Raw genomic sequence first — 27,132 nt, forward strand, 5'->3', positions numbered from 1 at the left:
CCCTCCCCACGGTCACGTGCACGGCAGGCCCCGCCCATGTACTGCCCACTCAAGTCCCTGAGATTCCTGCAGACTCAGCTACGTCAACTTCGGAGGACCCCGATCCTCAGCGTCCGGTAGGTGAGTCTGGGTCCATGTAATGGAGAGAGGGAGTGCGTGGCAGGTTGGGCTGAGGTCACCAGGAGCTGTGGGCGCCGGGCCAGCGCTGGGTCCCGGGGTGAGCCTTACTCCGGGGACCCTCCCTACGTCTACCCATGGGAGTCCGGGCCTCCGTCAGCCTTACGGCAGGTTCTCAGACTTGCTTGTGTTCCCCACTGGACCTCTCAGACCCTGCCTTCCCCCCACCCCACCCCCATCCCTATCCCGGGATCCCGCGCTTGCGGCTGCGTGGGGGTGGGGAGGAGTGGATTTTGCCCAAAGTGTCACTTCAAGGGCTGGGGCGTGCTGACCAGTAATGGGGAGTCAGCTATGGGCTGGTGTGTGTGTGTGTGTGTGTGTGTGTGTGTGTGTGTGTGTGTGTGCGTGCCTAGAATTAATTTGGGAGCTTTGGTTGGTCTTTGGAAAACAAACAAGAATCTTCAGGACCCCTCTTGGGCTATGATTGCCACAAGTGGGTGCTGGGTAAATTTTGATTTCAAGGATGTGAGACACTCCCGCCCCCTTCCCTCCAACTGCAGCTCTCAGTGGTGGGTGGAGCGCTTCCATCTTGGTTGTCCTCTTTGGTGGTGGGGTGTACACGTGTAAATATTGGGTCCTCAGGGCCTCCTGGCTGTCCACCCACACACTGATGCCTGAGTCTGCAGGACCTGCTTTTCTCCGGGCTGGGACAGTCAGGTTCCCTGGGGAGGGGGTAAAAGAAAGGACCGGGTTCTTCAGAGGTGAACGGTTAGTCTTTAGACATCCCAGAAAGAACTAGATTGCCAGGTTTTGTTGGTAAGTTGATAATGGAGAGACACCAAATCTTAGAGACAGAGGGGTTCAGGGGCTGTAGCATAGAGAGGGGAGAGACCGTCCTGAATCCTTGTTCCAAGCCCATAGCACATTTTTTGCTGGCTTCCTTTTCCAGATCATCATGGTTTGGTAAGCTTAGCCACCTGGCTGAGCGCCTCTTTCACAAAAGGCAGGCTCTGCCCCTGACGCCCTTGGGAAGATATTGCCACCTTCTCCCAAGCTCAGCCCCCGACCACCACCGCTCCAAGTCACCCATTCCCAGCTCTGTGGGAGGTCTGGGTCAGGCTGGATCCCCCAGCCTGGACATGGCACCAATCACACGCTGCTGCTCCGGTGCGGCCCTGAGGAGGAGGCTTCCTGTCCTGGCCTGGCTGCCTGCCTACTCTCTGCAATGGCTGAGGATGGACTTCATCGCTGGAGTCTCCGTGGGACTCACGGTCATCCCCCAGGCTCTGGCCTATGCCGAAGTGGCTGGACTCCCACCCCAGGTGAAGTAGCTGACCCCTCTGCTCGCTGTCCCCTCCCCACAGCCTGATCCCCCCTCCCCGTTCCTCAGTGTCTGTCCACATAATGAAACACCAACCACGGAACCCAACACTTCCTTGTGTCCAACCCAGACGGCCCTTTTGTGTCTAATCTCTTAACATGTGACTTACTTTTGGCGCCAAGCTGGTCCTAGATTTTTCCGGCTGAGGACTGAATCATGCCTCATGGTGGCCTTAAGAACAGCTAGGTACTTATTGGTAGCTCGTGTCTAGAGATCGCAGCACTTGGGAAGCTGGGGCAAGAAGATCAAGGCCAGTCTATCACAGGGTTACATAGGGAGACTCAATGGAAAGACAACAGGTTTTAAAAATTATTTTATTGACTATTCTTTGTATTTACATTTCAAATGTTATCCTCTCCCCCTTCCCCTCCCTCTCCCTTCCCCTTGCTTCCATGAAGGTGCTCCCTCTCCCAATCACCCTCTCCACCTCAGCGCCTTGGCGTTCCCCTACACCGAGAAAATAAGCCTTCACTGGACCAAAGGCCTCTCCTCCCATTGATGCCAGACTCTGCTACATATGCAGCTGGAGTCATGGGTCTCTCCATGTGTGCTCAATGGTTGGTGTTTTACTCCCTGGGAGTTCTAGAGGGTGTGTTTGGTTGGTTGATAATGTTGTTCTTCCCATGAGGGACAACAAGTTTTTAAAGAATGGTTAGGGGTGCTGGAGAGATGGCTCAGCAGTTAAGAGCACTGACTGCTCTTCCAGAGGTCCTGAGTTCAAATCCCAGCAACCACATGGTGGCTCACAGCCATCTGTAATGAAACCTGATGCCCTATTCTGGTGTGTTTGAAGACAGCTACAGTGTACTCATATACATAAATAAGTAATATTAAAAAAAAAAAAACCGTGGCTCCACAGTTAAGAACAATGGCTGCTCTTGCAGAGGACCTGGGTTCAGTTCCAGGCACCCAGATGGGGCAGCTCATAACACAATAACAAGCAATTGTAACTCCAGCTACAGAGGGTCTAACATGGGCCTCTGAGGCCTCGCCCACTCACGTGGTACATACATAATTGCAGGCAGAGTACTCAGGCACCTAAAAATAAACATCCTCAGACTCACAAATACAAACACACAGCAGACAGCCTTCTCCTCAGCCCCTTCCTTTGCTAGTTAAAGGAAGGAGAGAGGTGCATCCTCTGGTGTGCGCTGAGGTGCCCAAGTGCAGGGTTGACGACTGAGTCGGGCGTGCGTAGTGACCAGCCTGGGCCTCCTGGTGTCCACTGTTGTCTTTCTCCAACAGTACGGCCTCTACTCTGCCTTCATGGGATGCTTCGTGTACTTCTTCCTGGGCACCTCCCGGGACGTGACTCTGGGCCCCACGGCTATCATGTCTCTCCTGGTGTCCTTCTACACCTTCCATGAGCCTGCCTATGCCGTGCTGCTTGCCTTCCTGTCCGGGTGCGTCCAGCTAGCCATGGGGCTCCTGCATTTGGGTAAGACTCTGACTTCTTGCTTTGGAGAGTAGCTTCAGGCTGCTTCTACTGGGGTACCAGGTCCTCCTGGGGTGCTCTTCTGTACATCTCTGTATACAGGGGTGGGGCAGCCTCCATCTCCACTGCATTCTGGTCAGGGGCCAGAAGTGTTGGGGCCCTAGAGCCTAGACCTTTCCTACCTTCCAAAAATGCCTAGAATATGGGGTTGAAAAGATGGCGTCTCAGCTAGGGTTTTACTGCTGTGAACAGACACCATGACCAAGGCAAGTCTTATAAAGGAAATTTAATTATGGCTGGCTTACAGGTTCAGAAGTTCAGTCCATCATCATCAAGGCAGGAGCATGGCAGCATCCAGGCAGATGGGGCTGGAGGAGCTGAGAGTTCCAGTTCTTGTTCAGAATGCAACTAGGAGAAGGTGCACGTCTAAGCAGCTAGGATGAGCGCTTTAATGCCCAAGCCCACAGTGGCACACCTACTCAGACAAGGCCCCACCCACTACAACAAGACCACACCTACAAATAGTGCCACTCCCTGGGCTAGGTATACTCAAACTACCACAGACGGCTCACTGCTAAGACGGCTCACTTCAGCAGAGGACCTGGTTTTGCTGTAGGCACACAAACTCAGAACCAATGGTGGCTCCAGTTCCACAGGATCTGGCATCCTCTCCTGGCCTCTGTTCACACCTGCACACACACACACGGTGCACATAAACTCACTCAGGTGCACAAACATACACAGCATACGTTTTGAAAGAAAAAATGTCCTGAGCAGTATGTCAGCCGTTAGTCCTTAGCTGCAGTTGACGCCAGCCCCTGGGCCACACACACCCCTTCTGAAGCTGAGTGAATTAACTGTCTCACTCCTTTCTCTTCCCCACAGGGTTCCTACTGGACTTCATCTCCTGCCCTGTCATTAAAGGCTTCACCTCTGCTGCCAGCATCACAATTGGCTTTGGACAGATCAAGGTAGGCACAGTGGCTCCTAGACTCTGCTCCTGTGGCTGTTGCTGTCATGCCTGGGAGTAAGAACAAGACCAACCACGCTGGATGGGTCCTGCAGCCATCTTTTCACTCTGGAGAAAGAAGCATATTCCTAAGGGTCTTGGCTAGGGTTTTACTGCTGTGAACAGACACCGTGACCAAGGCAACTCTTATAAATGACATTTAATTGGGGCTGGCTTATAGGTTCAAAAGTTCAGTCCATTATCATCAAGGTGGGATCAGGGCAGAAGGCATGGTGCAGGAGCTGAGAGTTCTACACCTCCATCTGAAGGCTGACTGGCTTCCAGGCAGCTAGGATAAGGGACTTAAAGCCCACACTCACAGTGACACACCTAATCCAACAGGGCCACACTTACTTTTTGTTTTTTTAAGATTTATTTATTTTATTTATATAAGTACACTGTAGCTGTCTTCAGATACACCAAAAGAAGGCATCGAATCCCATTACAGATGGTTGTGAGCCACCATTTGGTTGCTGGGAATTGAACTCAGGGCCTCTAGAAGAATAGTCAGTGCTCTTAACCACTGAGCCATCTCTCTAGCCACACCTTGTAATAGCACCATTCCCTGGGCTTAGCATATCCAAACCATCACACTAAGGTAGGTGTTGAGTGAGGGTCAGTTTTCACAGAGGGCAGTCTGGGGCTGGCTGCTGTACCCTGGCTTTATTGTGTCTGTGCCCTGGTGTCTGGTGTGTTTCTGTACTATCTTTACAACCAACTCCTTGGCAGATTTGTGGTTGCCAGCCAACTGCCAGGCTCCAGCAGTTAAGCAGTGTCCCGGATCTGACCACCATGCATGGCTTTGCCCCTGTGGTCTCTCCTGATTTCTACTATTTTTTAAGTACACCGTCCCCCTCCCTTTTTAAAAACCGTTTGTAAGCTTTCTACAAAAGCTAGAACTCCATCTTCAGTTACCCAAGAGTAGAATTTACTTTCACCACTGGCAGCCCTCAAGGATGGGACCGTGGTCTAAAGTGTTGTGTGCAGGGTGGAACCGAACTCTGTTCTGCACTTGGCAGCTTGGGCCCCTCGTGCCACACTCAAGGCCACACCCCTGGCTGGTGATGCTGTGTCACCGCCTCACACCTCCCCTGAGGCCAGGGCTGCTCCACCTCTCTCCGTGGGCTGAGAGTTGTAGGATAGGTATGTGTGTGCAGTGGCTGGCTTTTTCTTTCAGATTTATTTATTTGTTTTATGTGAGTACACTGTAGCTGTCTTCAGACACACCAGAAGAGGGCATAGGATCTCATTACAGATGGTTGTGAGCCACCATGTGGTTGCTGAACTCAGGACCTCCAGGAGAGTAGTCTCCAGCCTAGCCCTTCTCTCTCTTTCTCTCTCTCTCTCTCTCTCTCTCTCTCTCTCTCTCTCTCTCTCTCTTTTATCCAACCTGAAGCACCAGGTCACACCTTCACCATGTCTAACTCCCAACACACACCAGACCCCTAGACGACAAGCCGTTGCGTCCACTTAAATAAAATAAGCAACCAGCTTAGTCAGGTGTGGGTGAGGAGGAGTCGCATGCACACGTCAGGGTGTGCTGGTGTCTCCATTTGGGAAACGACCTAATTCAGTTTTAGTACGTAAGTAGAGTGTGTGTGTGTGTGTGTGTGTGTGTGTGTGTGTGTCACCTTCTCTGTCCCTGTTCTGTAATGGGATTTGATGCTCTCTGCTGGTGTGTCTGAAGACAGTGACAGTGTACTCACCTTAAATGAATAGATAAAGATTTTGGCCTGCAGCCGTCTGACACAGCCAGGACATGATGCCCCTGAGACCCAGAATACATCTCTGCTCACTCACTCAGAGTTCCACACCTCGGCATTTGCAACAGGGTCAGGCTAGCACAATGTGCACCCCCCCCCCCCCGCACATACACACTAGACCTCAAGTGATAAAGAACAAAACCAGGGATTGGAGCCCCTTTTCCTGAAGTCAGTGTCCATCTTGAAGCTCTGCCTGACCACAGTGTGCATATGGTGACCTGGAGGGGTATGATTTTTCCTTCTGGTTGTGGGGGAGGTACTTTGGGCCGGTGTCTAACCACACAGCTGCAGAGCTGGTTTTCCAGCTCTGGGGAAAACAGCCTTTGTCTGTATTAAGATAACTCGACTCTCCTACCTTTGGGGCCTTTAGGCATCATCAGCATGGCCCTGGGGGTCCAGCATGGGACTCTGATGGAGAGAGAGGGAGAGGGGGAAGTGTGGAGCTGGTGAGGGTCGTCTGATGGCTCTTCTGTTTGAACAGAACCTGCTGGGACTGCAGCACATTCCCCGACAGTTCCTCCTCCAAGTGTACCACACCTTCCTCCACATCGGAGAGACCAGGTACCTACTGGCTTTTCTCCTTCCTTCCCGACCCTCGCCACCCCCACTTCATCCCCATTCAAGTGGCATTTGTTCTTTCTCACATGGGCCCTTGGGAGCAGAGCTGTTCTATCACCCTACAGCAAGTTAGACGTGTAGACACCCAAGCCAGGCCAGACCCAGTATCAGCAGCATTGTAGCAAGGACCCAGGCAGTGTGGACAGCCTTCCTTGAGTGGGTTAGTCAAGAAAGGCCAGACAGTGTCTCGCTTCCAAAGTCCTCAGTAAGGGCGAGACCGCAGACACAGCACCAAGAGCTGATGCAGGGTACAGGGGCAGCGGGCAGCGCCAGTGAACCATGGAGAGACCATAGGGGGCCTTTCCCCCAGAGAGCTAAATACCCAACGGTCAGTCCAGAGGAAGCCAGGATGAATGGCTCATTACTTATGCCAGAAATTATCTGGGGAGTCGCCCAAGCTCAGGGCAGTCTGCTGGGCTCCCCAGGGCCTGAAGCCAGTAGCAGAGTCCTTCCTGTTGGCCCTGGTGGGGACAGGGAAGTGAGACCGGCTCTTCACACTCCTTAGAGTGAGCAGGGTGTCACTGACTACGTAATCCCAAGGCCTCCAAACCTCTTAGGAACAGACTAAGCAGCCATAGGCTAGAGGACTCAGGACTCGTGATTGAAAAAAACCGGGGCCAATAGTCCGGTTACCGTGGTGACGAGGGGCCTCTCACCTCCCAGCCCTCACAGGGATGTGTCCTTCCCAGGCCAGATTAGAGACTGCAGATTATTCAGAAGGTAGAAAGTGGGGCAGAGAGGGAGAGAGTCTTGCAGCAAAAGTTACCCCTGAGAGTTATACTTTTGTCTGTGATCCTGTGTTTCGGGATGCTGAGGCAGGAGGATTACAAGTTCAGGACTTCTTGAGCTGTACAGAGAAACCCTGGCTCAGTAGAAGGAAAGAGCAGCCATAAACTGAGTCGATGCCTCCTTACCCTCCCCTCCCTCACCCACCATTCATTCCCCTTCCCTCTGCACCACACCCCTACACTCCTCCCCCTGTCTGCAGGGTGGGTGACGCCGTCCTGGGACTCTCTTGCATGGTGCTGCTGCTTGTGCTGAAGCTTATGCGGGAACACGTGCCCCCTCCCCATCCTGAGATGCCCCTTCGCGTGAAGCTCAGCCGTGGGCTAGTGTGGACTGTCACAACAGGTGAGGGGACCTGCTGGCCGAAGAGCCGGTGGTGCTGTGGGCGTAGGCGCTTCCTATCCATGCTGAGCTGAATAGTTTTCAGGCCTAGATGGTGGCATTAGGGATCAGGGTTGTCACTGCAGTGGGGACGCTGTTGCTGCCATCTGGTGGACAGAGACTAGAGGTTGCTGACCCCACTGTGGGATAGGTTCCCCTTCTGAGAGTCGCTAGCTCAAAAAAGCAGCAGAAGAAAGCAAGTCCCACGGAAACCAACCAACTCTGGTTTTTGTTTGGTTTGTTTACAGGATAATCATTACTTTAAAAACATATTTAAGCTTTTACGTATATGAGAGTTTTGCCTGCATATATGTCTGTGTACCGTATTCATGCAGTGCCCACGGAGGCCAGAAGAGGGCGTCATATCCCCCAGAACTAGAGCCATAGAGAGTTGTTAGCGGCCCTGTGGGTGCTGAGAATATAATCAGGTCCTCTGGAAGAGCAACCAGGGCTCTTAACCTTTGAGCCATCTCTCCAGGCCTCCTTTAAAATACTTTAATTTATTCTTTGACGTTTTCAAACATATACCATGTATCTTTCCTTTAAAGATTTATTTATTTATCATGTATATAGTGTTCTGCCTGCATCTATGCCTGTGCACCAGAAGAGGTCACCAGATCCCATTGCAGGTGGCTGTGAGCCTCCATGTGGTTGCTGGGATTTGAACTCCTGACCTCTGGAAGAGCAGTCAGTGTTCTTAGCTGAGCTGTCTCTACAGCCTTATACAATATATCTTGATTGCATTCTCCATAACTGCCTCCAGCATATCCCCTCCCACATTCGAGAATTATTTTAAGCAACCACCGAGTCTAATTAGTGCTGTACACATTCCACAGTGTACGGCTCTCTGTGAACTGCTGGAGGGGGGTCTCATGAGCCCCTCCTCATCCATGATGGAATATTGACAGGCATGATCCCTGAGTTTGAGGCCAGCCTGGTCTACAGAGTGAGTTCCAGCATAGCCAGGGCTACACAGAAATCCTGGCTCAGCAACAACAAAAAACCAACCAAACAAACAAATTTCATTTATTGAGACTATGTGCCTTCCAGACCGTGATGTATGTGGCCACTGCCATCACAGCACGTGTGGAGATCAGTAGACAGCTTGCAGGAGCTGGTTCTCTCCTTCCATCATGTGGTCCCAGAGATCAACCTCTGGTCTTCAGACTTACTGGCAAGTGCCTTTAACCACTGAGCCATCTCTGCAGCCCGAGGCCACTGTGTTCTTGTTCACTAGTTATTGAGAAAGGAAAATGTGGGCCTCTGGCTATGGTTTATTTTCCTTTTTAGAAGTTGTCTGAAATGTCTGTTACTAGGGACATGAATGTGTAAGATGGATTCTTTGTTTCTTTGTTTCTTTCTTTGATTTTGAAATCACCTCCACCCTACTGTGCCTGGGTGAGATTGTTGTGGACATCAGATAAATGTGGTTTGTTTTTAAGCCCTATTGTTGTAGATGTTTTTAATCCCGATCTGGGTTTCTACCCCGCCTTTAACCATTTATTTCCTGGATATAAGATGCACACAACCTTTATTATTTACAATAAGCCTTAAATAGCACAAGAGCTGAGCAGCTCCCTGCCCTCTATGCAGTTAGAGTATACTTTCCTATCGTTAACCCAGGTTATTGCTTACTATGTTTTGTCTGGGCTGCTCTGAACTCCAGTCGTCGGTCCTCAAGGTCATATTTTCTTGTCTCCTAACCCATGACATCTTGCTCCTCACCTTCTCTCTCGTGGTTCTCCTCAGACACCCCCAGGCCTGGGAACCCTAAAGCCCCTATGCCTCTTCTGCCCTGCTATTGGCTGTCCACATCTTTAATTCGCCAGTCAGAAATAACATGGGGGAAAGGTCACATAGAGCCACGTGGGTCTACGTCCAGACTCTCTCCTCTCTGGGGTAACCAGGTTTGAGGAACCAATGTTAGCATCATTAGAATATAAGCAGCATCAAGCCCAACCCACACATTTCTCATTTTTGTCCAATTAAAAAGCCTCTTTCTCTTATAGTAAATATATAGCAGGAACTATTTTGAAACAAGTATGAAAATTATTAAGTATGAATTACATTTGCAAGTCTGTATTTTGTAACTTAGATGAAGTATTTTATCATCTATTCTATCTTGGTGAGTTAGAGTATCTTTTTTTTTTTTATCTTAACCTGTATTACCATACTAAAAACATCTTTTTAAATCCTAAACAACTGAAATTTAATTGTGAGACTGTGACTATCTAGTCTTCAACCCCATCAGAAGTTTGAGAAGGAATAAATATTATTTGAGTATGAATAAAGCACAGGGACACAGCTTCCAAAGATCATAGAAATGACAGAGATAGCTTACCACCTGGATAGTCTCTAATACTTCATATAATGTTGGGGTATGTCTTTAGCCTTCTGGCCCAGAGCATCTGACAGACCTTAAATGAAGCAGGAATTTTACAGTACTAGCCTACCCTATCTTGGCAGAGCTTAGCAGCCAGCTATCCTGCATTCCTTTGTTCTTTTTGGACAGCATTTTGGTTGGAGATAAAGTTAGAGCATTTCTTGCCCAGTGGCTGCTTTCCGCAATTAAAGCAGTTCTACATGGAGGTATGAATACTCATCACCTTTCTTGAAGCAGGGTGGGGGAACCGTCAAGAGCTGATATGTCTCATAGTCAAAAGACCTTTAAAAATGAAATGATTTTAAATGCCGTATTCTATGGATCTCATGCCTTTGAAGACTATCTGTTTATAATTTATCCGAAAAAGCCATTGTTGCCTGTCTCCAGCTGTTATCTGTACCACGCAGGGTGTATATTTCTGTGATAGCTCTGACTCATATCTAACACGCTGCCCTGTTCCCACCTCGATGATGATGAACTGACCCGCAAGCCAGCCCCAATGAAATGTTACCCTCAGAAGGAAGAGTTGCCTTGGTCATGGTATTCGTTCACAGTAGTAAAACCCTTAACTAAGACATGGTTCTTTAGGGTTTGAGGATCATGTGCCTCTTTTCCTCACATCTTCACGGTGACACAAGAACTTGATGTGGTTCTTTCCCTGCCAAAGTCGATGTCCCTGTGACCATACATTTTCCCTGTGTGTACTGAAAATCCCATGTAAAGATGATGGGAGCTGTTACTGTTTCTCCTGTAGGCCTGCATCTGTTTTCAAGGAGCCCTACACATTAAGGAGAAGGTCCCTGACACATGGCCACTGTTTCTAGTCTTCTTCACACTTGTGAGCCATTCTTGGTTTCTGTGTGGTGGCACTTCCTTCTGCACAGAGGCTTCGCCGACACCGTCCTGTGGTGCGGGCTTATTGGTCAATTCTTTCCGCCTTTTATGTCTGAATTGGTTTTTATTTGGGCTTCACACTTCAAAGACAGTTTGCTGCATATAGAGTGGGTATAGAAATATACTTTGTTTTTCCTCTTGATGCTTTTTTGTAAGATTTATTTATTTTTATGTATATAAGTACACTGTAGCTGTCTTCAGACACACCAGAAGAGGGCATCGGATCCCATTACAGATGGTTGTGAGCCACCATGTGGGTGCTGGGAATTGAACTCAGGACTCTGGAAGTACACTCAGTGCTCTAACCACTGAGACATCCAGCTCTCCTCTTGATGCTTGGTTCTGTCTGAGGCCTTCAACATTGCTCCAGCGGGAGTGTGCTCCTGTTCCTATCCGCATTTGAGCCTTTTCTTCACTGCTTTTAAAACAGTCTCTCACTATAATTTAGCTTTCACTGTGTAACCGCAGAACATTCTAAGGCACAGGCTGGTCTGGGATTTGCTGTGTAGTCTAAACTAACCTCAAACTCACAATCCTGCCTCCACATCCTCACTTCTCTCTGTCACCTTCACTATTGTGCGCCTCATGGGGCCACATTTATTCATGCTGAGTCTTCCATGGGGTGGGGGTTGTGGAAGGGTATTGTCCCCTGGCAGTGACATGCAGTGATTCAGTTACCTTACTCTCCGCATTATGACTAGGTCTCAGGGCTGGAGAGATGGCTCAGTGGGGAAGCATACTTGCTGCTCTTGCAGAGTTTTGTGTTTAATTACCAGCATCCACACAGTGGTTCAGAACTGTCTACAGCTCTGGTTCTGGTAGATCTTCTGACCTCAAGCTCCATGCACCTACATGGTACACACACACACACACACACACACACACACATACGGGCAAAACACTCGTATACTTAAAATAAATCGAATAAGTTTTCAAAATCATAACAGACCAGGGCTCACCAATCCCCCTTCTACCCCAGCTCGCAACGCCCTGGTGGTTTCCTTTGCGGCCCTGATTGCCTATGCCTTCGAGGTGACAGGATCCCGTCCGTTCATTCTGACGGGAAAGATCGCCGAGGGGCTCCCTCCTGCACGGATACCACCCTTCTCAGTGACCACCGACAATAAGACCGTCTCATTCTCTGAGATGGTGCAGGTGAGCGGACGCAGAGCCAGCAGCGTGGCTGAAGCTGAGGGGACCCTGGGCCCGGTCCTTAAGAAGGGGTGTCTCAGGAAAGTGGAGAAGACCAAATAGGACACAACCTCAGGATATCCGTTTGTCTTTCTGCCTCAAGCCCCTTTGTTTCTTTGGACACCGGGAAGGGTTCCTCTTAGCGCCTCTCTCTCTCTTCACAGTGAGATAGCATTTCCCTCCGGTATAAACTCACACTTCTGTAGCTGGAGCGGTGTTTTGTCTCCATTAACAGTCAAGATGGCCCATCCTACCATGGCAGGTCCCTGCTTGGCAGGAGCCTTCCTGAGCACAGGGTCATTGCTCAGTGACCTTCTCCTCTCAGGACATGGGGGCTGGACTGGCTGTGGTACCTCTGATGGGCCTCCTGGAGAGCATTGCTGTGGCCAAATCCTTCGGTGAGATGCCTGTTAACTCCCCTCCCGCCCCTCCCGCCAGCCCACCGCCTCCTGGTGTGTTTGCCTATTCCGATTTTTAAAATCAGAACTTTAATGCATGTGTGTGTTTTAAAAGGGGCAGAGGGAGCAATGGACATCTGTAACCCAAAACACAGGAGGCATCACGGGCTGAATGAGGGCCAGCATAGCCCAAGCCATTCTCAAAGTCTGTGCAGGGGCACAGCCCTCCTCGCTCCCACAGTCAAGACAGTCGGTGCACCGTAAGCAGGGCTCTGGAGTGAGGAGCCCCATCAGCCTGCCCCGTGTGGATGCGTGAGGCCCTGCTATGGAGCCCTTGCTGGTTTCTGCCCCTGCCATGCGGTACTGAGCATGATGGTTACTGAGCTGGACATCGCCTTCCTCTGCACAGCCTCATACAGCATTGATAATGCTGACATGTCAAACCAGGAAGCAGTGAGCGGTGTTACAACTTTTTAGTGTAATTTGTTGAATTGAAAAACAATTAAGATTTATTATATTTTTAAGAGTGTGTATGTGTGTATATGTGTGTGTGTGCGTGTGTGTATGTATGCACATGTGTGTCTATGTGAGTGTGTGGGTATGCATGAGTGTGTGGGTATGCATGAGTGTGTGTGCATGTGTGTACGTGTGCATAATGTGTGCATGTGAGTGTGTATGCGTGTGTGCATATGTGTGTGCAGGTGTGTGTGTATGTGTGTGTGTGTGTACATGAGTTTGGAGGCCAGAAGAAGGAATCAGAGCCCATGGAACTGAAGCTGCTTTATTTGTTTGTTTAATAGCAAGCCAAACTATAGCCTTGACTGGTGTAGAACTCCCTGCTAGACCAGGCTAGCCTTGAACTCATCAAGATCTGCCTTGCATTTAAATGAGCAACCATATCCAGCTGAAAAGTTTTAGTTTAATCGGGAGAAATAGCTAGATTTTAAACTTCAACTTTAGTACTTGGCTCACAAAATTCCTAAATTCAGCTGGCTCAGTATGTATCTGTATGTATCGGTGTGTATCAGAATGTATTGGTGTGTATCAGTGTGTATCTGTATGTATCAGTGTGTAACTGTATGTATCTGTATGTATCTGTATGTATCGGTGTGTATCAGTATGTATTGGTGTGTATCTGTATGTATCTGTATGTATCGGTGTATATCAGTATGTATTGGTGTGTATCTGTATGTATCTGTATGTATTGGTGTGTATCTGTATGTATCTGTATGTATCTGTATGTATCGGTGTGTATCAGTATGTATCGGTGTGTATCAGTGTGTATCAGTACATATCATACTTGCCTTTCTAAGGAATGCTCTTAAATTTCTCACTTGACCCAGTTCTTACAGCTCTGCATTATCAGTCTCTAGATGTCTGAGTTCTGATCTGTAAACACAGCAGGTCCTCTTTGCTATGGGCACAGGCTGATTCTGAGGCTAAACCCCAGATAGCAGGCTCGGGATGGGGCTCGGTAGTGCAGCATTTGGCTAATGTGTAAGATCCAGGTTCCAACCCCAGAAATGCACACCATCACTAGCGAAAATAGAATATGATTTCAAAGTTTCATACATTTTATTTCCTGACTGGTCCTGGTTGTGCCTGGAATAAATTCCTTCTCCAATAGTCCAGAACTTTGTCCCTTACCCAAGTCGGACACGCTCTAATATTTATTTATTTGCCGGGCATGGTTTCCTATCACTTTTACCGAAGAACTGAGAGGTAGAGGCAGACAGGTCTTCATGAGTTCAAGGCCAGCCTGAACACTAGCTGCTCCCAACCACTGAGCCCTCTCTTCAGCTCCTGCTTTTGGGTTTGTAAGCACTTCTTTCTTTCTTTCTTTCTTTCTTTTTTTCTTTCTTTCTTTCTTTCTTTCTTTCTTCCTTTCTTTCTTTCTTTCTTTTGTAAGCATTTCTTTCTTTCTTTCTTCCTTCCTTCCTCTCTTTTTTTTCTATTTTTCTTCCTTCCTTTCTTTCTCCCTTCCTCCCCCCCCCCCCGCTTTCCCCTCTCTCTCTTTCTTTCTTTGAAGAACTGCTTATTATATTTTATGCACATGAATACACTGTAGATAGCTGCACACCAGAAGAGGGCATCAGATCCCATTACTGATGGTTGTGAGCCACCATGTGGCTGCTGGGAATTGAACTCAGGACCTCTGGAAGAGCAGTCAATGCTCTTACCCACTGAGCCATCTCTGCAGCCCTTGTAAGCATTTCTTAATGTAAATTTGTCCCTGCAGCTTTATCCCACAAATAACTTGTTCCTGCACATTGGTGACAATGTCTCCACTGCTTTTTCTCTTTAGCATCTCAGAATAACTACCGCATTGATGCCAACCAGGAGCTGCTGGCCATCGGTAAGACCTGTCCTGTTCCCAGTTCCTCTGTGTCTGTCTGATTGCATCGGGCATGATGTTTGTGGTGGAAGGAGCCTTCGAAATATCAGGCTGGACTTGTCCTCAAGTGTCCAGTCGACTCCATGCAGCCCCTCCTCTGTGGCCTGTTCCTCTGCCTGCCAAGCACCTGCTTTACCCTGCCTGAAAGCTATACCCTGTTCTGTGCCTCGAAGAGAGCTGGAGGCGAGTCTCCTGGATGCCTTTCCCTGGACTAGCATGGGATAAGAGGGCCCAGGGTGTTACCTCCATCTTTTCCAGTAGAACCTTTATCCAGATGAGGGCACATGGGTCAGTGAGGACGCAGGTGGGCCACTGGGGTCTGTGTCTAGCTTCATTCCACTTTCCTTATTGAGTACAAACTAACTTACATACTGGTGTGTTTTGAAAGAACACTAAAAATCTTTTCGTTTAAAAGAATTGTGTGTGTGTGCGCGCGTGCACATGCTATGTAGGTCAGAAGGGATGGGTTTCCCTGGAACTGGAGCAAATCATCCAGCTGTGAGTTCTCTGGCATATTTTCACTTCTCCGAATGCCGTACGCTCGTTCTGAGGCTAGAGAGATAGCACCACCGTGGTTGTGTGTGAAGTCCTTGTTCCCCGAATGAGAGGGGTTAAAAATAACACGTCAATCCCCAATGCTAACAGATAAGTAAATATTCTGTAACAGCAGAGGAGCCTCCAGGATGCCAGCCAGATAGAAATATGAAGGAGGAGGTCAATGCAGAGTGTGTGCTTCCTGGCTCTGTAACAGACTGATGTCTTCAGCTGCTAGATCGCCATTGACTTCAGCAGACTTGTCCCCAGCCTAAGACCAACAGGGGGCAGTGTAACCCACGGTCACTGTCTACCAAGCTGCGCTGGTCCTTTCCTCTCAAAGGCCTGGGCTTGGCTCTGTGGCCCAAGAGAGGCTGGAACTTAAGTAATTCCCAGTTATATAGGGATTTTCTTCATTTTTCTGCGTGTCTACTAAGCCTTCGAATGATCCTTGATCAGCCTGGCTGTGGGTGGAGGGGACAAAAGGGAGCTCTTACAGGAATCGGGGTTGCTGATAGATCTCTTTCATACTCAGTAATAAACAGCACATATTAGGGGATGCAAGATAGGCCACCCACCCTGTCTGAGGAGCTGCTGGGGACAGGGAGTCATTTTCCCCCGGTGGTGAGGCTGTCCATGTTCCATGTCTAAGCAAGACACGTCACACCCGCCCCTTGGAAGTGCTAGGCAAGTCCCTAGAGCAGGCTTTGAACCTGTAGTCTCCAACAACAACAACAAAAGTAAAATCTCTGAGTTAGAGTTAGAGAGCTAGACTCCAAGGTAGAGAATGTGATAGATTTGGTTCCTCTCCCTGGACGAGCATGGGGTGCGGGGCCCCCGGGTCTGCTCTCCATCTTTCTCCTGTATGGTTCCGCATTTGACTCCACTCCTCCCTGCCAATGTTCCTGCCCCTTCTGGATAACTCTTTTCTCCCCAGGCCTCACCAACATGCTGGGCTCCCTCGTGTCGTCTTACCCAGTCACTGGTAGCTTTGGGCGGTGAGTAGCCATGTTCTTTCTTCTCCATGCCTTTAGGGTTAGCAGGATCCAGAGACCCTTTTCCCCCTGCCAGGTCTCTTAGTCATATTTGACATTTCCCTCCTCTAGTCCACCAGGTCTTCTTGGGAAAGCTGTGACCATGTCCACAGCAAGGCAGGTTACACCTGCCCCTCAGAACACCTCCTGGCATCTCTGCCCTTCCTTCAGTGGTACGAGTTCCTGGCCCATCCAAGTCCTCCAGCCGTGCTGGTACTGGAGCAGTTAATTCCAAAAGAGAGGGGAGGGCCTGGCACCGTGACACACACTTTTATTTCCAGTGCTTGGAGGCAGGCAAGTAGGTCTGTGTGAGTGAGGTCAGTTCCAGGGGAGATGTTGGAGAGAGAGGAGAGGAAGAGAGAGAGGGGGAGGGAGAAAAAGAGAGGGAGAGAGAGTAAGGAGAGGGAAAGAGAGAGAAAGGAGGGGGGAAGAGGGGGAGAGAGGGGGGGGAACAGGGAGAGGGAGAGAGGGAGAAAAGGAGAGCGAGGGAGAGAGGGAGAGAGAGGGGGAAAAGGAGAGAGATCAAGAACAGAGATAGGGAAAGTCTCAATCTCTCTCCTGATGCATCATTTGGAGACAAGTTTTCCTGGGGTCCAGAGGTTGGACTGGGGGCGCTCTGAGGCTGAAAGAAGAGCTGAGCAGAAACTGAGGATGTGGGGGACAGAAGAGGGGAGATCTTAAAATAGTTTAGGTCCTTTTTTTTAAATTTTATTATATGAGTACACTGTAGCTGTCCTCAGACACACTAGAAGAGGGCATCCGATTCCACTACAGATGGTTGTGAGCCACCATGTGGTTGCTGGGAATTGAACTCAGGTCCTCTGGAAGAGCAGTCAGTGCTCTTAACCACTGAGCCATCTCTCCAGCCCTAGTTAAGGTTCTTAATTAGTGTTTTTTTTATACTTAGTAATAAACAGTACATATTAGGGGAAGTAAGACAGCCCACCCAGCCCTAGCTGAAGAGCTGTTGTCTGCTGGGGGTGGAGGTGGGGCAGGGGGATGTTTTCTTCAGTGGTGTGGCCACAGGTCAGTTGCCAGTGGTGTAGTAATAGACCCACGCAAGGACTCTCGAATTAAACTATGTGGGCAGTTAGAACAGAGCCCCGAGGAAGAGGAAAGGGCATGAGAGAGGACTGGGGGCAGCTGGCAAGATAAAACAGCAAAGGAAACAACCAGGGAGATTGTCCCAGCCATCTCTAGATTTGCTGACTCACTTCCTTCTGCTGAGGGGACTGAACCACTTGGCATCAACCCCACTGGCTCTCACCTCGCCCTCAGGTCTCACTGGAAAGTCAGCCCTTGTGTGAGGCCAGACAGCTCCCCTCTCAGCCACGGGGGATTGACAGTTTTTTTTTTCCTGTTGCATTCTAGGACCGCTGTGAATGCCCAGACAGGGGTGTGTTCCCCAGCAGGAGGCCTGGTGACTGGTGAGCTTCCGACCCCACACCTTTACCCCGGGCCTTCTGCGGTGGAAATGGTGGCAGGGTAGAGCCTGTATTTCTCTACCAAGTCTGTGTAGGTCCATAGCTGTCCAGTGGGTACCCAGGCTCCTCCATACCTCAAATGAGCTGTATCATTTTGTGGGTGCTGACCGGGTGGGTACCTGTCCCCAGATGACCTGCCACCCACACAGGTGTCCTGGTGCTGCTGTCTCTGGACTACTTGACCTTACTCTTCTACTACATCCCCAAGTCTGCGCTGGCTGCCGTCATCATCATGGCTGTGGTCCCGCTCTTCGACATCCGGATCTTCAGGAGGCTCTGGCATGTTCAGAGTACGTATGCAAAGCAGGCAGCTCTGAGGTGGTGTCTGCAAATGCCGAGGGCACCTTTTGTTATCCCTCCCGGCCTGCAGCCCCACTGTGGGCTGAAGCCGTGGCGCTCTGGTAAACTAAAAAGACACACAAAAAGCTAGGAAACAGTACAGGAACTAGAGGAGCTGACCCAAGCTCTGTAGTTATGGAGATCGAGGTTTCCCCCCATGGTGTCCGCATCCTCCCCTCCCCCACCTTTCTCTTCCTGAGGCCTCACACCATAGTCTCTCAGTCTCCCCAAGACTGGAGCTTAACTTCCCTTCCTCCTTGGCCAGTTATCAGGTGTAGATGTGGTCAGTTGTCCTGTGACCCAGGTTTCATCTTTAGGACAGCCATGAAGTATCTCAGTGTAATTGACATTCTCCAAGGAAACTCGGACTCTATGAAGGGCGGGGCCTGTCAAGGTTGCCACATCAGAGGCTGAGTCCTGGTACTTTGTGCCCAGGGCAAGAATCCTATGATCTCCTGGAATCACAAGACCCACAGCAGATATCCTCACACACCACACCATAGACACACCACACACAGAAACACTCACATACAACACCATAGACACACACCCAGACGCCACACACATTCACCACACACACACCATGCCACATATACACAGACCTACTCACACATCAAACAACAGGCACACTACACATAAAAACACTCACATACCACACCACAGACACATACACAGACAGATATTCATATACCACACAAACACAATGCACACCACATAGGTACACACACATACCTCTGTCCCTTTTCCCCTGGATTCTCTGAGGAGCCCTCACCTGACACCTACCTGCTCAGAGGCTGGAGGGCTGGGATGGGCCAGGCTGGTGCTACCCTGTAGACAGGGACCCAATTTCTACCTCTGCCCTTCATCTAGGGGCCAGCTACAACCCACACCTTCTAGTCCTGTGACCAGATCACTCTCTAGGGTGCTTTAGGGCTCTGACCACCTCTATGAACCCCAGGAGAGGCTAAGTGGTTGGCCACTGGCCCATGGTGTTCAGTGAGCAGGGCTGGGGGTGAGGGTTGCTTCTGAATCAGTCCTCCTCCTAGGGCTGGATCTGTTACCACTCTGTGTGACATTCCTGCTGTCCTTCTGGGAGATCCAGTATGGTATCCTGGCTGGGACCCTGGTGTCTTTGCTCATTCTCCTGCGCTCTGTCGCTAGGCCCAAGACACAGGTAGGCTCAGAGTTGGGAGAGTGTGGGTGGGAACCCCCAGGCCCCGTGCTCCTCGCTTGCTATCATAGGTGCTCCTGAGGGAGAGCCTTTTCTAGCTCTACTGAGCGTGGGGTGTTGGGGGCTCTCCTGCCAGTTCCTGCTCCTGCTGTACCCCACTTGATAGGCTTAGGTCAGGGGTCCCTCCTGGTGCAGAGAAGCCTAGAAGACTATCCTGTCCTGTCTACTTCTAACGTTCATCCCCACCCTCAATCCAGGTGTCAGAGGGAGGACAGATTCTTGTTCTTCAGCCAGCCAGTGGCCTGCACTTTCCCGCAATCGATGCCCTCAGAGAGGCGATAACGAACCGGGCACTGGAAGGTATGTGAGTCCGTAAGAAGAGCAGCACACGCCCCCGCAGTGCCTACACATCAGCCTTAGCACCCTTGGGCCCAGCTCCAGTGGTCAGAAGACATTCACCTGCTTTCACGGTGCAGGCGTCTTTGAGTAGTGTCCACTGCAGACAGGACAGCCCCCGCTGGGCAGTCGTCCTGTGAATCCCCTACAGCCTGTCAGAAAGGGCCATGTTTGCTTCTGTCCGTCTGGACAGCCCTGGGGAATGGTCTCTGCCCACCCTGTAGCAGACTCTTGGCTTGTCTCCCTAGGATCCCCACCACGTTATGCGGTTCTGGAGTGCACGCATATTAGCAATATAGACTACACTGTGATTGTGGGACTTGGTGAGCTCCTGGAGGACTTCCAAAAGAAAGATGTCACCCTGTCCTTTGTTGGCCTACAGGTAGGAGAACCAGCCCACCTTGTAAGGAGGGTCCACAGTCTCCTGGTGGCCCCAGGTTAATGTGATACGTTAGATACAGTTGCACCTACCTATAGTCCCAGAATGCAGGAGTATCTTAGGGTCTTACTGCTGTGAACAGACACCATGACCAAGGCAACTCTTATAAAGACAACATTTAATGGGGGCTGGCTTGCAAGTTCAGAGGTTCAGTCCATTTTCATCAAGGCAGGAGCATGGCAGCATCTAGGCAGGCATGGTGCAGGAGGAGCTGAGAGTTCTACATCTTCATCTGAAGGCTCTTAGCAGAATAATGGCTCCCAGGCAGCAAAGATGAGGGTCTTAAAGCTTGCGCCCACAGTGACACACCCACTCCAACAAGGCCACACCTCCTAATAGTGCCACTCCCTGAGCCAAGCATATACCAACCATCACAAGGAGGCTGAGGCAAGAGTATTGACATGAGTTCAAGTCCAGCTTAGCCCATATATCAGGTATGAAGCTAGCCAGAGCTACAGAGTTAAAACTCTGTCAAAAAAAAAATCAAAACAAAGCACGAAAACCAAAACTAAAAAATTTAAATTCCTCACTGACACCTCTGAACCATGACATCACTGTAAGCACCCCATGTCACATGACATCACTGTAAGCACCCCATCAGGGTTCTCTGCTGGCTGTGGTTCTAACCTGGCAGGATACCGACCATCTGAATTCATTCTCCTCCGATCAGTGCCAGACCACGTGCGCTGTCTGTGTGCTCAGTCTGGGAACTTCAGGCCAGGGCTGTGCCACAGTGCTGCGCCTGCGTGCAGAGCTCTCACCTCAGGGTGTTAGAGATTCATGGAGGCAACATGGAAGTAAGAGGCAGGGTGGAGGGCAGGGTGGAGGGCAGGCTCTCCCAGGGAGTGGAGCCTGTGCACCAGGTTTATAGGGAGGCCCAGCAGCTTCAGGGGAGGAAACTTTTATCCATCAGTGCGCTCTGTGTAGTTTCAAGAAGAAAGGATGTCAGCAGATGCTCCCGTTTCTACACTGGCTTTCTGGTCAGGCAGTTTCTTGTCACCACGCTGAGTCTGGGGTTGAAGTTTGTTGTTTTAAGTCATTAGCCTTTGTGGTCACTGGAGACTGTTTGTTGGTAAACCCATCCGGCAGGGCCCACCCTTCTCCCTCCTCCCTCCTCTGTCTATTCAAGCTGAGGCAGACTGTGATGGTTGGTATATGCTTGGCTCAGAGAGTGACACTATTAGGAGGTGTGGCCTTTTTGGAGTAGGTGTGTCACTGTGGGCATGGACTTAAGACGTTCACCCTAGCTGCCTGGAAGCCAGTCTTCCACTAGCAGCTTAAGATAAATATGTAGCACTCTCAGCACCATGCCTACCTGGATGCTGCCATGCCCCCCCTCCAACTTGATGATACTGGACTAAACCCCTGAACCTGAACCTGTAAGGCAGCCCCAATTAAATGTTGTCCTTAGAAGAGTTGCCTTGTTCATGGTGTCTGTTCACAGCGGCAAAACCCTAACTAAGATACAGACTCTCACTGGAACATTGGGGTATCCAGCTAAGCCACCCACCTCGAATAGCAGAGTAGAGATACCCTGACCTGTATTAAACTGTGTTTGCATCCTAGGTGCCTGTGCTCCGAACACTGTTGGCTGCTGACCTCAAGGGTTTCCAGTACTTTACCTCTCTGGAGGAGGCTGGTGAGTGTGTGGAATAGTCTTTAGCTAACTGTGGTGAATGTGGAACAGGATGGGTCAGGAAAGCCCTGAGCTGGGGCAGGGACCTGGCCTCAGACAGGAGACCCTGGCTGCCTGTCCTCGCTCGAGCTCCATTGAATGGTAGGACCGAGCCTTATGTAGCCTCTTCAGTAACTGATAAAATCCTGTGTGTTTTGCAGAGAAATTCCTGCAGCAGGAACCAGGGATTCAGCCCTACAACTTCCATGAAGACGATGTCTCAGAGCACAGGACCTCCCTGCTGAAATCTCCCTTGGGCCCCTGAAAGGCAGCTGGTATAGGAAGGGCTTCTGGAAGGTTCTGTCTCAGAGCACAGGACCTCCCTGCTGAAATCTCCCTTGGGCCCCTGAAAGGCAGCTGGTATAGGGTTTCTGGAAGGTTCTGTCTCAGAGCACAGGACCTCCCTGCTGAAATCTCCCTTGGGCCCCTGAAAGGCAGCTGGTATAGGAAGGGCTTCTGGAAGGTTCTGTCACCGTGACTTGGTGTCACCTGATAGACTCACCAGCCTGGTGGGACTGAAACGGCCCTGCATAGGTGGCTCTGGGGAAGAGCAGGGAGCTATGTGTGATTCCAAGTGTCACTTTCCTGCTGTCCCGTAGGTGTATTTGAGGTCTGGGGTGGCTGGACAGTCTTCCAGAGAGAGAGAGACCAAGAGAGACAGGTGGAATCCATGGCTTCTGGCCTGGGCTGGCAGGGTAAGCTGGCACTTTCTGAATCCTAAATTCTTCCTTGGAATCAGACCCTACCAGAGAAGAGTCAGAGAGATTGGGCATCTCAGAGATGTGTCTGACCGTAGCACGAAGTCTAACCTGAGCTGAAGAGGCGAACACAGTGTGCCACAAAAATGCCAGTTCATGTGTATTTTAATGGAAGTCATTCTGCTGTTTTTGTAAAGCAAAACAAAAAAAAAACATTAATAAATGTTTAAAAGAAAAAAAGAAGAATTCAAGAGCTCACCCATCCTGTTCACTGTCCTCTTCTTCTGAGATCCCCTGCCTGGGACAGGTGTGTGCCTGTCACTGTGCACACACGGTGCCGTCTTACGTGAAGAGCCAAGTCACTATATTAAGGTGCTTTGTACACTGTCTTCAGGATGTCATTAATTGTGAATTATTTATTGTGATAATCAATGACATTAAAATACAAGATTATTTTATTTATTCTGTGCATGTGGAGGGGGCTCCATGTGTGGCTTTGTGTGTGTGTGTGTATGTGTGTGTGCCTGCATGTGTGGGTGTGTGGTGTGTGCAGAAGCAAGAGAGGACTTTGAGTTTTCCACTGAACCACTCTCGGATTTGCTCCCTCGAGACAGAGGCCCTTCTTGGCTGGGGATGGAAGCTGGTTGCTAGCAATTCCCAGATCCTCCTGTCCCCCAGCTCTGGGATTAGAGGCTCACCGGCAACCCCATCCGACACTGTATATTGGTGTTGAGGGTTTGCAAGTATGTGCTGTGTCATGAAACCGTGTGCCTAGTGTGGTGTGGAGCCTTGTTCCTGTTCCTGGGGAGGCGTGAGGAGGCATCTGTCCAATCTGGATACCACCGTCCAATTTGGTGAACCCATGACTTTTATACACTTAGAAGAGTATGGGAGGGTACTGTAGAGACCAGAGGGAGCTGTGAGTGGGTGAAGTGTAGGGACACAGCCATGCCAAGGATTCCAGTGCTTCGGGCCCGTGGGAGTGAGCTCAGAGGGACGGCAATGCTTTCCTGGGCTTTGCTGTCCCAGGATTCTAGTTCATGTGAGTGACAGTGTGGAAAGAAACTAGCATCTGACAGCTTCTTCCAGTTTGTTTACAGCCTGAGCCTGCTCAGCCACAGACCCTGCCCACATAGCTGCCCCTCCCCTGTGATGAGGCTGAGATTCTGGGTTGCAGAGGTCAGAGGTGTGGCTGTGATTCTGTCCTTGCTGCCGCTAGTCAGGGTTCCGGGACAGAAGCCACACAGGATGAGTCAGGTGACTTACAGGAGCCAAACTGACTCATTGACTCATCCCTACCCCAGTGTGGGTGACAGCCCAGGGGAGCTCGGAACCCGGGGCTCTCTGTAGAGCCTGCAGACAGTTCAAAGGTTAGACAGGGTTCTTGCCAGGCAGCTTGGCAGCTGTCTCTTCCAGACTGTTTAGATTGTTCCCCTGGGGCTAGGCCTCCCATTACATAGGCTTAGGGAGGGAGTGGCCTAGTGAATCTAGTTCCTTAGGGTACTGAGTCGTTTGCTTCCTAAGCATAAGAAGCTTCCCTGTAGAACGGGATATTTAACTTAAGACATCCTGTGCTTTAAGGGATCTTCCTTCATGATGGAGGTTTTATCTCAGAATGTTTCACGACATTCCTATGTGAATGCCTTGGAGTTGTAGTTTCTATTGCTAGTCTGTGATATGGTGGGGGCCATGCCTCTGTTCCTGGTGTGTGGTGTAGGCACAGTGTTCCTGTCCTTGGTGTGGCTGCATCTTAAGCACTGGCATCCACTTACCCAGAATGCCCTGAGCAGCGGCTTCAGTGCCCCTGGCTAAGAGGAAGGCAGCTGTTGGGCTTGGAGCCACACCTCTGCCCTAGAACAAGTCCTTGTGGTGTCATGGGCCTGTGAGGCTGTGATTTGAGCCAGCCATGCTGGGAGCCAGCTTTCCTTTTGGGGATACTATCATGGTTCTGGATTCTAGAAACCATGTTTCTGCGGTGAAGGAGGGTGGGACAGGGCCTGCTCTACGCTCCGCCTTCACCCCATTATTCTGAGTTTGTAACTCCCTGCACCTGTGGGCATCCCCCTTGGGAATGGACTTTGTAGATAGAGCTGGTTAAATCCAGAATCTATGTGATACATTATGGCAGGCCCCAAATCCAACACGCTGTCCTCTCAAGCAGAGGAGACACAGGGCTCCAAGTAGTGCCTGAGTAACAGCCATTGAAGCCTGGTAAACTCAACCACCCTGAAGTGATATCTAAGTTACTTAAAAAAGAAGACATTTAAATAAGGGGTTCACAGTCCCAAAAGCTTAGAGGCTATAACCGTGGCTGAACACGGGAGCAGTCAGGCAGATGTGGATGTGAGCAGTAGGCAAGAGCTCACATCTGATCAACAGGCACTGGGAACGGTGTGACATTGTTTTTTTTTTTCTTTAATTGATTATTTATTTCACGTATGTGAGTACACTGTTGGTATCCTCAGACACATCAGAAGAGGGCATCAGTTCCCATTACAAATGGTTGTGAGCCACCATGTGGTTGCTGGGATTTGAACTCGGGACCTCTGGGAGAGAAGAGTCAGTGCTCTTAACCCCTAAGCTGTCTCTCCAGCCTCTTGGTGTGGCATTCTGCAGCCTCAAAGACCACCCCTAGTGATACACCTCCTCCAGCCCGGCCACACCCACTCCAGGCAGACAGGCCACACCCACTCCAGGCAGACAGGCCACACCCACTCCAGGCAGACAGGCCACACCTCCTATGGGCCTGTATCGCTCATTTTTATCCAAAACACCAAAATTCACACCCTGGCCCCTATAGACTTAGAGGCATATCATAATGCAAATAAATAAATAAACAAACAAACAAAACGTTCCAACTTGAAAAGTTCTCATAGTCTATCACAGTATCAGCGGTGTTTAAAAGTCCAAAGTTCAAAGTCTCTTGTGAGACTCATGCAATCTCTTAATTGCAATTCCTTGTAAAAGCAAAATCGAAACCAGAGCCAGGCATGGCGGCACACATCAAGCCTCTAATCCCAGCACTCGGGCGGCAAGGAATAGCAGATCTCCGTAAGTTCGAGGCCAACCTTGTCTACAAAGCAAGTCCAGGACAGCCAGGTCTGTTTCACAGAGAAACTCTGTCTCAACCCCAGCTGTCCCCCAAAATCCACCTGGGCAAGCTCCAAATTCTGCATCCCTCTGTCTGATGTCAAAGTGCTCTTCAGTCCTCCGACTCCTTCAGCTTTGCTGGCTGCAGCACACTTTCTCTCAGACTGATTTCACTATCCCACAACTCTGCCGTCTTGGAGCCTCCAAGGCCACCCAGGCTTCATCCTCACACCGTCACACATGGTCTCTCTGGAAGTCCTTGCAGGGACGCTCGTGTGGACCACGTGGCACCCGTTGATGTCTGACAAGGTGCTAATATATGGTCGCTGAGGATCACAGTTCTCCACCAGCCTTTTAATTCCGTGTTTAAAGATTCTCACTGGGCTGGGGAGATGGCTCAGTGGTTAGAGCACTGACTGATCTTCCAGAGGTCCTGAGTTCAAATCCCAGCTACCACATGATGGCTCACATCTGTAATGGGATCTGATGTGTCTGAAGACAGTTGCAGTGTACTTATATATAATAAACTAATTAATTAAAAAAAGTTTACACAGGAGTTTGGACACTGAAGGAATCAGGATTGTATGGCACAATGAAAGAGTTGGATATCAGGACCTTCCCTCTGGGGAGTGTGTGAGGAGAACAGGTCCATATAGTAAGATCGAGGCACGAGGGAACACAGGAAACTGCTTAATGTTTATTATGCTATATGGCATAAGCTTTGCATCATCCTCCTTGAGGGCTGAAAATTGCTCTTATGGGCTTGTTTTTCAAGGCTCCGCATTTGGCACTTCCTGACCACAAAGGCTGACCACAGGCTGAAAGCTTGCAGGAGGAAGTATAAGGAGGTTCTCTGGACCTGAGACCACAGTGGGCACTTAGATGCTTGCTGAACTTCTGCTTTTGCTTCAGAGAAAAATATTGTAATAAAGGTGGTGACCGCTTTTTTTCTGGATGTTGAAGAATGGGTAAAAAGCAATCCCTTGGAAAGATCATCCATCTCTTAGAATCATTAAGTCTGCTTTCTTTCTTTCTTTCTTTCTTTCTTTCTTTCTTTCTTTTTCTCTTTTAAAGATTTATTTTATGTATGTGAGCAACACTGTCACTCTCTTCAGACACACCAGAAGAGGGCATCAGATCTCATTACAGATGGTTGTGAGCCACCATGTGGTAGCTGGGATTTGAACTCAGGACCTCTGGAAGAGCAGTCGGTGCTCTTAACCATTGAGCCATCAAAGTACAACTGGTTTCTTTCACAAGAATAGTTACAATGGATTCAGAGGTAGTGCCCTAGATTTAGGGTTTAAGAGCTTGACCAAGGTAAACATAATGCCTGTGAGTGTCAGGATTGGCCTGTCTGTCAGATGACAGAGAAGTCACTTGGCCTGTTGGTAAAGTACCAGAGATATCACTCATAACAATGGTTTTATGGCCTAAAGCTGATGCTGGAGGTTTTAAGGGGAAAGGGTCTGAGATAAGTAAATGCTACAGATAGGGACAGAGTTTGTCTCATCAGACAGC

At 49.8% G+C, this 27,132-nt stretch overlaps 1 protein-coding gene across 2 annotated transcripts; it reads left to right on the plus strand.

The window, feature by feature from the left end:
• Positions 1-23: 23 nt before the first annotated feature.
• Positions 24-22,891, plus strand: SLC26A11 (solute carrier family 26 member 11). 2 transcript variants are annotated; one of them, XM_080923344.1, is made up of 17 exons: positions 24-120; positions 1,067-1,439; positions 2,744-2,936; positions 3,819-3,904; positions 6,187-6,266; positions 7,312-7,454; positions 11,747-11,922; positions 12,284-12,356; positions 14,662-14,712; positions 16,223-16,283; positions 17,691-17,746; positions 17,953-18,093; positions 19,189-19,316; positions 19,571-19,673; positions 19,958-20,091; positions 21,715-21,787; positions 21,985-22,891. In XM_080923344.1, the coding sequence occupies exons 2-17, from the start codon at positions 1,257-1,259 to the stop codon at positions 22,086-22,088; spliced, it is 1,785 nt and encodes a 594-aa protein (XP_080779470.1). In that variant the 5' UTR covers positions 24-120; positions 1,067-1,256; the 3' UTR covers positions 22,089-22,891. The 2 variants fall into 2 exon arrangements, with proteins under 2 accessions (XP_080779470.1, XP_080779471.1); XM_080923345.1 differs by having other exon boundaries at positions 73-116.
• The last annotated feature ends 4,241 nt before the right edge of the window (positions 22,892-27,132 follow it).

Source organism: Micromys minutus, assembly GCF_963924665.1.
Source record: "Micromys minutus genome assembly, chromosome: 10".
Classification (NCBI taxonomy): Eukaryota; Metazoa; Chordata; class Mammalia; order Rodentia; family Muridae; genus Micromys; species Micromys minutus.